Source organism: Gorilla gorilla, chromosome 1, assembly GCF_029281585.2.
Source record: "Gorilla gorilla gorilla isolate KB3781 chromosome 1, NHGRI_mGorGor1-v2.1_pri, whole genome shotgun sequence".
NCBI lineage: Eukaryota > Metazoa > Chordata > Mammalia > Primates > Hominidae > Gorilla > Gorilla gorilla.
The window spans coordinates 129,168,682-129,182,038 of NC_073224.2; the positions used below are offsets into that span (position 1 = coordinate 129,168,682).

General features: G+C 45.7%; 1 protein-coding gene across 3 annotated transcripts; it reads left to right on the forward strand.

Moving 5' to 3' along the window:
* Positions 1 to 345: 345 nt before the first annotated feature.
* Positions 346 to 4,403, forward strand: GSTM3 (glutathione S-transferase mu 3). 3 transcript variants are annotated; one of them, XM_063696587.1, is made up of 9 exons: positions 346 to 431; positions 872 to 1,143; positions 1,475 to 1,550; positions 1,890 to 1,954; positions 3,012 to 3,093; positions 3,187 to 3,287; positions 3,627 to 3,722; positions 3,811 to 3,921; positions 4,209 to 4,403. In XM_063696587.1, the coding sequence occupies exons 2-9, from the start codon at positions 1,096 to 1,098 to the stop codon at positions 4,305 to 4,307; spliced, it is 678 nt and encodes a 225-aa protein (XP_063552657.1). In that variant the 5' UTR covers positions 346 to 431; positions 872 to 1,095; the 3' UTR covers positions 4,308 to 4,403. The 3 variants fall into 3 exon arrangements, with proteins under 3 accessions (XP_063552657.1, XP_063554492.1, NP_001354524.1); XM_063698422.1 differs by lacking the exon at positions 1,475 to 1,550; NM_001367595.3 differs by lacking the exon at positions 346 to 431 and having other exon boundaries at positions 943 to 1,143; positions 4,209 to 4,402.
* The last annotated feature ends 8,954 nt before the right edge of the window (positions 4,404 to 13,357 follow it).

Genomic DNA, 13,357 nt, shown 5'->3' on the forward strand with positions numbered 1-13,357 from the left:
TATATTAGTTTATTTCTTCCCCATTAGAATGTAAACTTCCTGAGGGCAGGGATTTGGTCTGTTGAGTTCAATTCTGTATCCCCAGCACCTAAAACAGTGCCTGTCCATAACAGGCATGTTAAACATTGTTGTACAGATGAATGAGTGAATGAAAAACGGTAGTACCTTTCCTCCTCCAGTCCATCCTACACAAAGAGGCAAGATTAATTTCCCTAAATGCGTGAGCATTAGGAAGTGGGAGGCGTTGGAGGAGGAAATTATAATAAGGAATCCATAAATTACTTAAGCCCATAAAACAAAGGTAGGAAACATTCAAGATAAGAGACCTCTTCTGGCCAGGATAGAGGTTGGTTCTGAGAAGGCTTCAAGGAGAAGGCAGACATTTCAGCAAGGCTGCTGAGGAAGGATAGGCTGTGGAAATTAGGATGCAGGTAGGAGGATCACAGAGCAAACACTCCAAGGTGGGAAATGCACGTGTGTGTAGAAGGAACAGCAAGTATTGTTGGGTTGGGCTGACTTACGAAGTTGTGACGGGCTGAGGGAGAGATAGGACTGGAAAACACGTTGGGGTCAGGTTGCAGAGGTCCTTGACTGACAGAGAGGGGAGCTTGGTCTGTGGGGAATCTTCTGCTCTGTGTGGTCAGAGGTTGGTCTGACTCTCCGGCCTTGCCCCAATCTTCGTATCCTTCATCCAGCCCTGGCTGGCTTGGTAAAAACGGAGCGAATCTCGCTCTCCCTGGGTAACTAGGGTCCCCACTGCCTGGCTAGTGGTGCTTTTCGCGTCTTCACTGGCACCATTAATGAATGAAGTCTGGCTCCCACCCGCGGGGAAGGGAGGAACCTCAACCTCGGGTCCCTTGCTCTCCTGCAGTGCTCCTGCCCGGGTCCCGCCTCGGGGTCGCCAGGACCTGAACCCCAACGCCGGCAGAAGTCGCGCCTGCGCACGGCCCTGTGGAGCCGCAGAGGGAGGGGAAGGAGAACAGGGCGGAGGCGGAGTCAGGGCGCCCGCGCGTGGGCCCCGCCCCCTTATGTCGGGTATAAAGCCCCTCCCGCTCACAGTTTCCCTAGTCCTCGAAGGCTCGAAAGCTCGTCACCATGTCGTGCGAGTCGTCTATGGTTCTCGGGTACTGGGATATTCGTGGGGTGAGTGCCATCTCAACGGTAGAGCCGCTCGGTCAAAGAGACTGACGCAGAGAGGGCGGGTCTCTGGGTCCGCTATCTCCAGCAGGAGCAGCTCTACGCGGGAGCCTTTTCGAGCTGCCCAGTCACGGATGTCGACCCCTGCCCAGCCTCTGGGATCGCGGGCCCTGTGGGGAGGGGCGGAGGAGACCACGCCGGAGCCGGGCCTGGGGGCCGCTTAACCACCGCCCCGGCAGGACGCAGGGACTCGGCAGCCCCGGGCCGGGGGACGTTAGCGGGCGGGGGTTGGGAATGGGTGGGAGCTGCGCAGTCGCTGAACCGCTGTCTTCCCCAGCTGGCGCACGCCATCCGCCTGCTCCTGGAGTTCACGGATACCTCCTATGAGGAGAAACGGTACACGTGCGGGGAAGGTAATGCCGCTTCCCGTGCCCGTGCAGCCAAGCTGGCCCTCCACCTGCCCTGGTCTTCTTACGCCCAGAGGGTGGTGGCGTCGCGCCAAGGCTGGGTGGGACGTCTGCCCCAATCTGGGTGAATAGAGACACATCCTTTATCTGGAACTGGGGGTTCTCTTTTTAACATAGCCCAAACCCGTCTTAATGCTTAACCAAATAGGGCTCAGAGGCTCAATGGTTATGCTTTTGGGGCCTGGGAATTTGAGGTATTGGGACCAAGTCATTTCTTTAGATCTTTTGGTCTTGTCAGGTGGGGTATTAAGGAGGTTGGGTCCCACTTAATTCTGTCTCTTACAGCTCCTGACTATGATCGAAGCCAATGGCTGGATGTGAAATTCAAGCTAGACCTGGACTTTCCTAATGTAAGTGGCTTTAGTAGAGGTGGCGGGCAGAAGGGAAAGCCTTCAAGTATATCCATCCTTGCCTCTCTCCTGCCTGGTACAGAAGGATGCAAAATAGGGGATCTTAACCTGGATAGAATAAATAGAATTCAGGGGTCCTTGAACTGGATGGATATGTATTTTCATTCCCATTAACCACTAGCAAAAGTTATATCCTTTTATTGTGAAGACAGACAATAAGTGACATTGGTTATTAGCCATGTCTGTCACTTTGTCACTAGTAGAAATCAGGTATTTTCTTTTTTGTGTGTTTCGTGTTCTTTTGTTTTGAGACAGTGTCTCACTCTGTCGCTCAGGCTGGAGTGCAGTGGCGCAATCACAGCTCACTGCAGCCTCAACCTCCCAGGCTCAAGCAGTCCTCCCACCTCAGCCTCCCAAGGAGCTGGGACTACAGGCACACACCACTATGCCCAGCTAATTTTTGTATTTTTGTAAGAGACGGGGTTTTGCCATGTTACCCAGGCGGATCCTGAACTTCTGGGCTCAAACAATCCTCCCACCTCGGCCTTCCAAAGTGTTGGGATTACAGGCATGAGCCACTGTGCCCAGCCTGAAATCAGGTAGTTTCATATTCTATTACATGCGTTGCAGATATTTTAAGTGATATTTATATACATGTAAGTAAATATATACATATAATATTATTTACTTTGAGATTATGTTAGTCATTACATCTGCTTGCTATTTAATGCACTAATAGGCACGTTACTCTATTTGAATTTTTAAAAATGTTTTTTGATTGTGTAAATTATCTATTTTGCTTCATGCATTTAACAACTTTATTCTGAGAAAAGGTCCATGGCATGCACATACACCCACACATACACACACCAATTTAAGAACCCCTGTCTAGAATCTTGTGGACCCAGTTGCTACCTTCTACTTATTTTTTTTTCTCCTAACACAGCATCTTCTCACTCTTGTTCACTGCCCTGCAAGTGTTCTTTTCCCCTGGAGAGAGAGGTAGGGAATCAAGAGAGAGGTAGGTTGTTCATTTGTCCTGTCCTTTTCCTTTCAGCTGCCCTACCTCCTGGATGGGAAGAACAAGATCACCCAGAGCAATGCCATCTTGCGCTACATCGCTCGCAAGCACAACATGTGTGAGTGGGGTAGGGCTGGTGAGGGACCCCAGGCTGGTAGTTTGTCTGAGAGTGGATGATGCCAAGGGTGATTTGTTGTCATTTGGCCTACAGGTGGTGAGACTGAAGAAGAAAAGATTCGAGTGGACATCATAGAGAACCAAGTAATGGATTTCCGCACACAACTGATAAGGCTCTGTTACAGCTCTGACCACGTGAGTTTCCTTAGCACACATCTGCTGAATGGAGTATCAGAAAAAGGGGTATTTAGGAACCCAAGGGTTATCTCTGTTCCATTCTGCTGCTGCTACCTTCTCACCAACCCAGATTGTTAGAATAAGAAACAGAACTTATATTTTTTGGTTTGTTTTGTCATGTAATTCTGGTGCTGGTGCCTCTTCTTTCTAAACTCCTCCTTCCCCACCCTGCCATCTTCAAGTGAAGGCAATGAGAACCCACCTAGAGAAGGGGCTACTAAATGTCCGTCACTGGCCTGTGCCCTGATTAACTACAAAGATGATCACCACTATTCTCATTCTGTTTTTTCCTCTCAGGAAAAACTGAAGCCTCAGTACTTGGAAGAGCTACCTGGACAACTGAAACAATTCTCCATGTTTCTGGGGAAATTCTCATGGTTTGCCGGGGAAAAGGTAGGAAGAAGGGAAAAGAAGAGGATACCTCTCTATCTCTGCAGGCTACTACTCCTCAGACCTAAGCATCTTATTGCTTTTCTTCTAGCTCACCTTTGTGGATTTTCTCACCTATGATATCTTGGATCAGAACCGTATATTTGACCCCAAGTGCCTGGATGAGTTCCCAAACCTGAAGGCTTTCATGTGCCGTTTTGAGGTGACGTTTCCTGCACCTTTCTCTTATAAAAAACACTCACAGGCTCCCCTGGGACCTCCAGGATCCCATTGTGGAGGATTCTTCCCCGGCTTTTGCCTAATGGGATCAATGGTTGGACACCTCTAGACCTTTAAGTCTTGGGAAGAGCCTAACTTCTATACCTTGAAGGCACTGTCTACAAAAAATGGAGGAGGTAGACGCAGGCAACACGTGAATGTTGCTGTTCTGGTATGCATCTGTTGGACTGGGTTGGGGTTTTTATAAGATTTGGTGTATTTTCCTTTCAGGCTTTGGAGAAAATCGCTGCCTACTTACACTCTGATCAGTTCTTCAAGATGCCCATCAACAACAAGATGGCCCAGTGGGGCAACAAGCCTGTATGCTGAGCAGGAGGCAGACTTGCAGAGCTTGTTTTGTTTCATCCTGTCCCTAAGGGGTCAGCACTCTTGCTTTGCTCTTTTCAATAAATAGCACTTATGTTACTGGTGTCCAGCTGAATTTCTCTTGGGTATAAAGGCTAAAAGGGAAAAAGAATATGTGGAGAATCATCAAGATATGAATTGAATCACTGCGATACTGGCATTTCCCTACTCCCCAACTGAGTTCAAGGGCTGTAGGTTCATGCCCAAGCCCTGAGAGTGGGTACTAGAAAAAATGAGATTGCACAGTTGGAGAGAGCAGGTGTGTTAAATGGGACTGGAGTCCCTGTGAAGACTGGGTGAGGATAACACAAGTAAAACTGTGGTACTGATGGACTTAACTGGAGTTCGGAAACCGTCCTGTGTACACATGGGAGTTTAGTGTGATAAAGGCAGTATTTCAGACTCGTGGGCTAGCCAATAGAGTTGGGACAATTGCTTACTCATTAAAAATAATAGAGCCCCACTTGACACTATTCACTAAAATTAATCTGGAATTTAAGGCCCAACATTAAACACAAAGCTGTTGAAATACTGATGAAAATGTAAGAATTTTTGTGACCACGGGGTAGGAGAAGTTTCTTTAAAGACGTAAAAAGAAAAAACCATAGGCTGCTCTGCCTGTGGAGTAGCCATTCTTTATTCTTTTACTTTTTAAAATAACAATCACAAAGGAAAGATTTACCAATTGAATAGGATCAAATTCTACAACTTTTCCTAAGGCACCCACAAATAAATGACAAGTGAGACAAAAAGCACTAGTATAAAGATTATATAAAGACCTATAAATCATTAAGACAACTGAGTTTTTAAAAATGGACAAAATCGATGAACAATTTATAAAAAAGAAATATAGCCAAAAATGTCTAAAAGATGTTTATGATGTAAGGAATTATAAATTACAACAGTGAGAAACCATATTTCCTTCTATCCGATGAGTAAAAAGTTTCTAAAGTGTTGGCAAGGCTTAGGAAAGTGATATGCATTTCCTGCTGGTCAACTTGTAAATTAGTATAGCTACTTTGCAGGACAATTGTAAAATTTAAATCATATCTTATGACCCAGCAATTCCATGCTATAAAAACTCATCCATGGCCGGGCTTGGTGGCTCACGCCTGTAATCCCAGCACTTTGGGAGGCTGAGGTGGGCAGATCACGAGGTCAAGAGATCGAGACCATCCTGGCCAACATGATGAAACCCCATTTCTACTAAAAATACAAAAATTAGCTGGGCATGGTGGCATGTGCCTATAGTCCCAGCTACTCAGGAGGCTGAGGCAGGAGAATTGCTTGAACCTGGGAGGCAGAGGTTGCAGTGAGCCGAGATCACGCCACTGCACTCCAGCCTGGCTACAGGGTGAGACTCTGTCTCAAAAAAAAAAAAAAAAAAACTCATTCAAAGAGACATATACTAAGATGTTCACTGTGGCATTGTGTGTAATGACAAATAAGTGGAAACCATGTAAATACCTGTCAATACTATGGAGTACCATGTGGCAACGGAAGAATGAGACTGAACTGTGTGAACTAACATGCAAAGATCCCCAAAACAGGCCAGGTGTGGTTGCTCACAGCTGTAATAACAACACCTTCAGAGGCTGAGGTGAGAGGATCAGTTGAGGCCAGGAGTTTAAGACCAGCCTGGGCAACATAGTGAGACCCCTGTCTCCCAAAAATTTTTTTTAATTAGCTGTGCACAGTTGCTCATGCATAGTCCCAGCTACCCAGGAGGCTGAGGTGGGAGGATCACTTGAGCCCAGGAATTTGAAGCTGCAGTGAGCTGTGTTCTTGCCACTGCACTCCAATCTGGGTGACTGAGCAAGACCCTGTCTCTTAAAAAAATAAAAAAGATCTCCAAGCATAGAGAAGAGTCTGGAGGGAAACACCAAACTCATAACAGTCTTACTGCAGGCAAGTGGGATAAAGGCCCAGACTCCATGGTGGAAGTTAAAGGGCATTTCCAAGTTAAGGCTAAGACTTGCTTTCCTAACTAAGAGAATGTACTCATGCATTGCTTGTGTAGTAGAAGCTAGTTTTTAGAAAAGAAAGCAAACTTAAGAAACACTGACTCCTGTGGAGATGACTTGGCACCACTCTCCTTTCACAGAGCAGAGTCTGAATAGTCTTCAGAGACAGGCCTGTGGGCCAGATTGCCATCCCCTATGGACCAGAAGCCAAGGATCTCTCTAGTGATGGTCAGAGGGCCCAAATGGCAGGGATACCCAGTGATGTCAGGAGGAATAGTACAGACAGAAGGTGCTAAGCAGACAATTCAACTGCCATGTTTTGCCACCCCCTGTGAGCAGGGATTAGGTGTTCAGGCCAGTATCTTGGGCATGGGGAGCCTTTGGCCAGAAGAGGTATAAAGCTCAGAAGTTTTTCAGTCTGATAACTATTGATATAATTTCCATAGTGTGAGGGAGCGGTATGCTCTACCCTTGTGTATTTAAGGCAGGCCAGAGAAATTGAGGATGCCCCTGGGGCTAGATCGATGATATGACCAGAAATTAAAAAGGGAATGCATTATTTATTGCTGTGTAACAGTATTGAGAGAGGAGGTAGTTAAGGGATGGATAGGCACATAGAGAGGGAGGGTCTCAGGAGAAGGGATAGAAAGGAACTATGTTCACAAGAACAATGGCAAGACAGTGCCTATACAGCCTCTACAGTTAATAGGAAAAACGGAAGAAGTTACCCTTAAGCTAGGATGTTGCTCAGAAGTGACCATCCCAACTTTGGTGCAGGCACAATAAATCAGCCTAAATGTCCCTAATTTAACCCAGCTCATTATAATGTCATTAAACATGACATTAGCATTGTGGTTTTAGCACCCCCATGGGTTTTGCTTAGGCACTCACGGGTAATAACCAAGATGGAGTCCCTTTGGCAAAACTTAAGCATGCACAGCTGTAGTACCCCAAGAAGAAAATGTTACTTCTCTCTTCTGGGCAAAACCCACAGAAGACTTCCCAGCTTCTGCCACATAAAAGACACAGAACACAGACGCCTTACTGGCAACCTGCTTTCAAGACCCCTGTCTTTGCTGAGAGCTTTCCTTTTTCCCAATAAATTCTACTCTGCCCTACTCACTCTCCATGTCCATGTGCCTAATTTTTCGTGGTCATGGGACAATACCCTGAACCTTGCCATACTCCAGGGGCAAAAGAAGACTTCTACACTATTCCCACAAATTTAGCAGCTAAAACAACAGATGTTTATGGTCTCAAAGTTTTGTGGATTAGGAGTCTGGGCACAGCTGAACTGGGTCCTCTGCTCAGGGTTTCATCTGAAAACTGCCATCAGTGTGTCATCCAGAGCTCTGATCTCATCCCCAGGCTCAGTGGGAGAAGGATCTGCCTCCAAGTCTGTATAATTGTTGATAGCATCAGTTCTTTGTTCCCTGTGGGACAGAGGCCCTCCATTTCTCATTGGCTGTCGGCTAGAGCCACCTTCAGTTCCTTGCAAAAGGGATCTCCTCAACACGGCCACCCATTTCACCAAAGCTAGTAAAGGAGTCTGCTGGAAGAAGGAACACTACAGTCCTATGTAATCTAATCACAGCAGTGACATCCCATCACCTGTTCTTATTCTATTAGAAGCAAGTCACCAGCCCCACCCACACTCAAGGGCATGAGTACCAGGAGGTAGGATCATGGGGGCCATCTTAGAGTCTGTTCACCACAAGAGAAGAAGGAAGGAAACAGGAGATTGGTCCTGCAGTCCTATGAGAAAAAAATCCTGGGAAAGACAGATGACAGGAGAAAGCAGCAAGGTAGGGAATGAGCAATTTGCAAGGGAGAAGTTTAAAAAGCCCAGGTCTGCAGGTGAAATATATTTCACACGAATTCCAGATGGACAGATCACATAGGCAAATCACGTTTCAATTTTTTTTAATTATTATGTTTGTTAGTGAAAATCCACTCAACAGTTATGCAAAACCTGGACCTTACCGGTCCAGAAAGCAGGGAAGGCCACTGAGAGGAACAGATCCTTTCCACAAGAGAGGTGGATCCCCAGTTCTCAATCAGCTTCCAGCTCTAACTCTAACGTAGGCCAAGAAAAGAATGCTGTAACAACGGCTGCCTTCAGGCAAGTGGCAGATACAGGGGGGTGGCTGGGGACACACCCAAGGCACAGAGGCACAATAGTGATGGCTTTATACAAGTACCATCAGTAAGGACTTAAAAGAAAACTTGAAACAGGTGCATTAGATTTGGTGGAGCAGTTCCCCAAAAGTATCAGGGAAACTCATTTGTATTTATTGTTGAAGGTTGAGCAACTGGGCGTTTCTAGTTCAGAAAGAAATAGCTTATGTGATTAAATGAAAGTTTGTTATAGAGTTGTTTCATCGTTACCAGGGAAAGGAGAGAGGGACAGGGATAGGCATGGACACAGATCTGCCTTTAAAGCCAGTTTAAGAAGCACTTATGAAAACACCTGGACTGTGTATAGAAATTGCACATTCCTTATCCTTCAGCTGCAGGACAGGTGGAGCAAATGAACCACGCAGAAAAAGAGGACTTAGGGAGTTCAGATGGATGGTGGGGGAAGGGAATGAAATAAAATTCAGTGGGTAATTTTTCTAATGTGTAAATTTGTTCATGTCACTCCCCTGCTTAAAGGCGTTTAGTGGCTTCTAAGACCTCAGGAAAAAAAACTGTCTTCTCAGGCTTACCTTCACAACCTCATCTCTGCTCCCTTTCCAGTGACATCCTTGGCATGTGCCCTCCTCCTGCTGCCCTGGAGCACTGGATCCAGCCTTTCTGAATTTCCAAGGGAGCAGCACTGTGTGGTGCTCAGGAGCGTGGACTCCGGAGCCGGGCCGTCTGGGTTCAGATCCTGGCTTTGCCCCTGGTAAATGGTGGCCTCCTGTGCTCAGCGTCTTCTTTGATAAATGAACCCTCCCTCACAAGGTTGTTATGATAAGGGAGGAGACCACCCCTCATATTGTCTTATGCCCAATTTCTGCCTCAAAGAAAAAGTAGGAGTTAAAGAAAAGATAGAAATGAAATCAGTAGTTAGACAGCCTGGCGCTGCATTCCAGGCCTGGTAGTTAAAAATCAACCCCTGACCTAACTGGTTCTGTTATCCATAGATTCCAGACATTGTATGGAAAAGCACTGTGAAAATCCCTGGCCTGTTCTGTTCCGTTCTGATTACCAGTGCAAGCGGCCCCCAGTCACATATCCCCTGCTTGCTCAATCGATCATGACCCTCTCACGCGGACCCCCTTAGAATCATAAACCCTTAAAAGGGATAGGAATTGCTCACTCAGGGAGCTCGGTTTTTGGAGATGTGAGTCCGCCGATGCTCCCAGCTGAATAAAGCCCTTTCCTTCCACAACTCGGTGCCTGAGGGGTTCTTGTCTGTGGCTCATCCTGCTACAATGAGAATGAAGTCAATATTTCTAGAGCACTTGGGCCAGGCGTGGTAGCTCACACCTGTAATCCCAGCACTTTGGGAGGTGGATGCAGGTGGATCACTTGAGGTCAGGGGTTCAAGTCCAGCCTGGTCAACATGGCAAAACCCCATCTCTACTAAAAATACAAAAATTAGCTAGGCATGGTGATGCATGCCTGTAATCCCAGCTACTCGGGAGGTTGAGACAAGGGAATCACTTGAATCTGGGAGGCAGAGATTGCTGTGAGCTGAGATCACACCACTGCACTCCAGCCTAGGTGACACCACGAGACTCTGTCCCAAAAAAAAAATATTTTAGAGCACTTGAAACAGATCAGTGTTACATAAATTTATAAATACAAATTGCCAAAAAGCACCACATTCACTTTTATATTTTGACACTTTAATACATGCTGTCCCCTCTGCCTCTTGCTTTTCCCCCAACTCCCTTAGCCTTCAAATCAGATTTGAAGTCACATCTGATAATCCCTGTGGTGACGGTCACCAAAGATTTCTGATTGTTTTCCCATTGGGAAAACTTCATGACACTCTTTAACTTAAATGTTGTCTCCTGACTTGTTTGGCCAATTAAACACAAGTAGAAATTACACACATTTTCCAGGCAGACGTTTTAAAAGCCAGTGAGTAAGTCACTGTATCTGACCACCACAGTTGTCTAGACTCAGAGCAGGTGCCAAGTTAAAGCCTCCATCGGCCTAGGTCTCTAACAGACTAAGAATAGCAGGGCCCCTGTTGATCACATCCGACATGAAGGATAAGTAAGAAATAAGCGTGTATTAAGCCACTAGGATTTGGTTTATCCTGACTGACATTTCTCTACCTCCCACAGGCTAATTTAAATGCACATATTTTAAATTTTTGTTCCCACAGGGTACAATGCTTTCCTCGATCAGGACTTAACACACAACTCCAGTTGTTCATTTAGATGTTAGTCTTTGCTGCTAAATTATAAGTTGCCTGAGAGCAGAGACTATGTCTTATGCAAAATTTTATATTTAGTGCTTGCACAGAGCCTGACACAAAGTAGGCACTCACAACTGTGCACTGATTCCTGTCATTTACTGAGAATTGGAAGAAAAAAAGAAGAGTTTGCTTGATAGGTAAATGCCTAATGCCCTCAAGGAACTTTAAAAAATTCCTCTTTGATTTGACTGAGAGACAGAACCCAGAAAAACAGAATGCCCTGTCTTAAAACAGAGAGAGTTCAGGTAGAAGTACCTGGAGTCAGAACTGAAGTTCGTGTTCAGGGAGGTCTCAGAGGATCAGCAAGGCACTGAGGCTGGAGAGTAGGTTATATGAGTTTGTGAAAGGAAAATATCTTGAGCCCCCAAATCAGTAAGCTAAAAAGAAAATTCCAACTGGAAACTGCTCAAGACAAACCTACCTCCCATTCTATTCAAAGCCATCCCTCTGCTCATTGAAATAGATGCATATTCTGATTGCCTCCTTTGGAAAGGCCTATCAGAAATTCAAAAGAAGGAAACCATCTGTCTCTCACTTACCTGTGACCTGGAAGCCCAACCCCCTCCCCCCTGCTTTGAGTTGTCCCCACCTTTCTGGATGGAACCAATGTACAACTTACATATATTGATTGACATCTCGTGTCTCCCTAAAATATATAAAACTAAGCTGTGCCCCAGCCACCTGGGGCACATGTCATCAGGGCTTCCTGAGGCTATGTCACAGACACACGCCCTCAACCTTGGCAAAATAGACTTTCTAAATTAACTGAGACCTGTCTCAGATTTTCTGGGTTTACATTTTGGTAACCATGAAGGGATTCTGGGTGGAGATGCCCCTGACCTTTGACAAATGTCCTACTGGTGCTTGGTACCAGCATGAGCTAACTTTACGGCTCAAACCAACAGGACAATTTGCTGAGGTCTGAGAGCACCCCCTGCAGAGAATCCCTGATTTCCAAAAATTTGGTTGAGATCTAAAATGTATTTTCCTGTACAACTCTTCTTTTCTTTGGAATTTTACTTGCTTCCAACAAGGAAGGCAAGTTTTCCTGCTTCCATGATGATGGAAGGCAGGAAACTCCTTAATGGAGTTTGAGCTGGCTTCTAACAGGGAAGGTGAGTCTTCTTTTTCCTGCTTCTAGAGTTGTAGAGAGCAGTCTACAGCCTGAGACACACCACTAGGTAAGAAACTGGTCTGGGATTCTGTCTGGCAAATTATTTTTAAATGACTAAAGTTAGCATTAACAACCAGCTGGTGTTAATTTCTGCTTACACTTAGAGCATTCAGAAATCATATAATTTGTGTGATCATTGTTAGTTTTGCTTAACTATTTTGTTGTTTGTTTCTGTCTTGTTGGGTTTTGTGTGTGTGTGTTTCGGTCCTTTCCTTACCAGATTTGACCAACTCCAAACCCTGTACCTCATGAGTGTGGAATCTTCCACTCTGAAGAAATAAGAGCACCTTGCTCCCCTGGGCCTTTAGGGGCATTCTCAGGTGACTGAGAATCACATGAGGGTGTCTGGGAGGAACGCTCCCTAGACCTGCAGCGGCTTTAAATAGGTTTTCCTCTCAGGAGAACATACTTAGGGCCTAATCTCAGCCAGCAGGTGCAATATAAGGAGCTGGCTCCGCCCGCACCTTGAGCCCCTGGCACACTGTGCCAGGTAGCTGCAACACAGGTGGACCAAACTGGTTCAGGGTGTAACGGCCCTGAAAAGCTAGGTCTGCAAGCAGCACATTTTGGGTCCAACACACATCCTGACTTGGTCAAATCCGAAGGGGAACTCTAAATTATGGGTAACAAGCCTCTGAAGTGGCTAAAATACCCCCACACACACAAAAAGGTGGTATGGGCCGGGCGTGATGGCTCACACCTGTAATCTCAGCACTTTGGGAAGCCGAGACAGGCAGATCACGAGGTCAAGAGATCAAGACCACCCTGGCCAACATGGTAAGACCCCGTCTCTTCTAAAAATACAAAAATTACCTGGGTATGGTGGCACACGCCTGTAGTCCTAGCTACTCAGGAGGCCGAGGCAGGAGAATTGCTTGAATCTGGGAGGCAGAGGTCGCAGTAAGCCGTGATCACGCCACTGCACTCCAGTCTGGTGACAGAGCAAGACTCCATCTCAAAAAGAGAAAAAAAAAGGTGGTATGGTGGGGAGAGAAAAATGGCCAGCAAAAGGAAACAAAAAAAGAGGAAAGAGAAAAGGAAACAAAAAAAGAGGAGAGATTTTTTATTTTGACTATTAAAGGGACTTTATTATGTAACAAGGCCACCTTTTTGCCAGCCAGACCAAACTGAAAGCATTGGCTGGCCCCCCACACTGCAGTTCAATAGCTAAGGTTCTGCCTTCTTTTTTTCTACTATGACACATTTGGTTCCTAAATCAAGCCCTTGCTGGTTTGAGACTTGGCACTTCTGAAATAGCAGTAATTTGTCTTAGCTGAAACATAGTAATGAGATTTAAAAATATTTTTTTAAAAAGGAGCTCAATGGTTAAATGTCAGCTTAATTAAAAGCTATCATCCAAGATACGTGTGTGTGCATAAGTGCGTATTCATATTTAAAAGGCCTTTTTGTTTTTGTTTTTCTCTTCTAGAACCTTGTGTTTTTTTGAGCAAAAGTTTTT

What these genes read in the sequence shown, in the direction of transcription:
- GSTM3 (XM_063696587.1), top strand. Translation starts at nt 1,096, where the DNA reads ATGTCGTGCGAGTCGTCTATGGTTCTCGGGTACTGGGATATTCGTGGG. An exon ending in TAGACCTGGACTTTCCTAAT is followed by an intron (nt 1,955 to 3,011) that starts GTAAGTGGCTTT and finishes TTTTCCTTTCAG; the next exon opens with CTGCCCTACCTCCTGGATGG. An exon ending in CGCTCGCAAGCACAACATGT is followed by an intron (nt 3,094 to 3,186) that starts GTGAGTGGGGTA and finishes TTTGGCCTACAG; the next exon opens with GTGGTGAGACTGAAGAAGAA.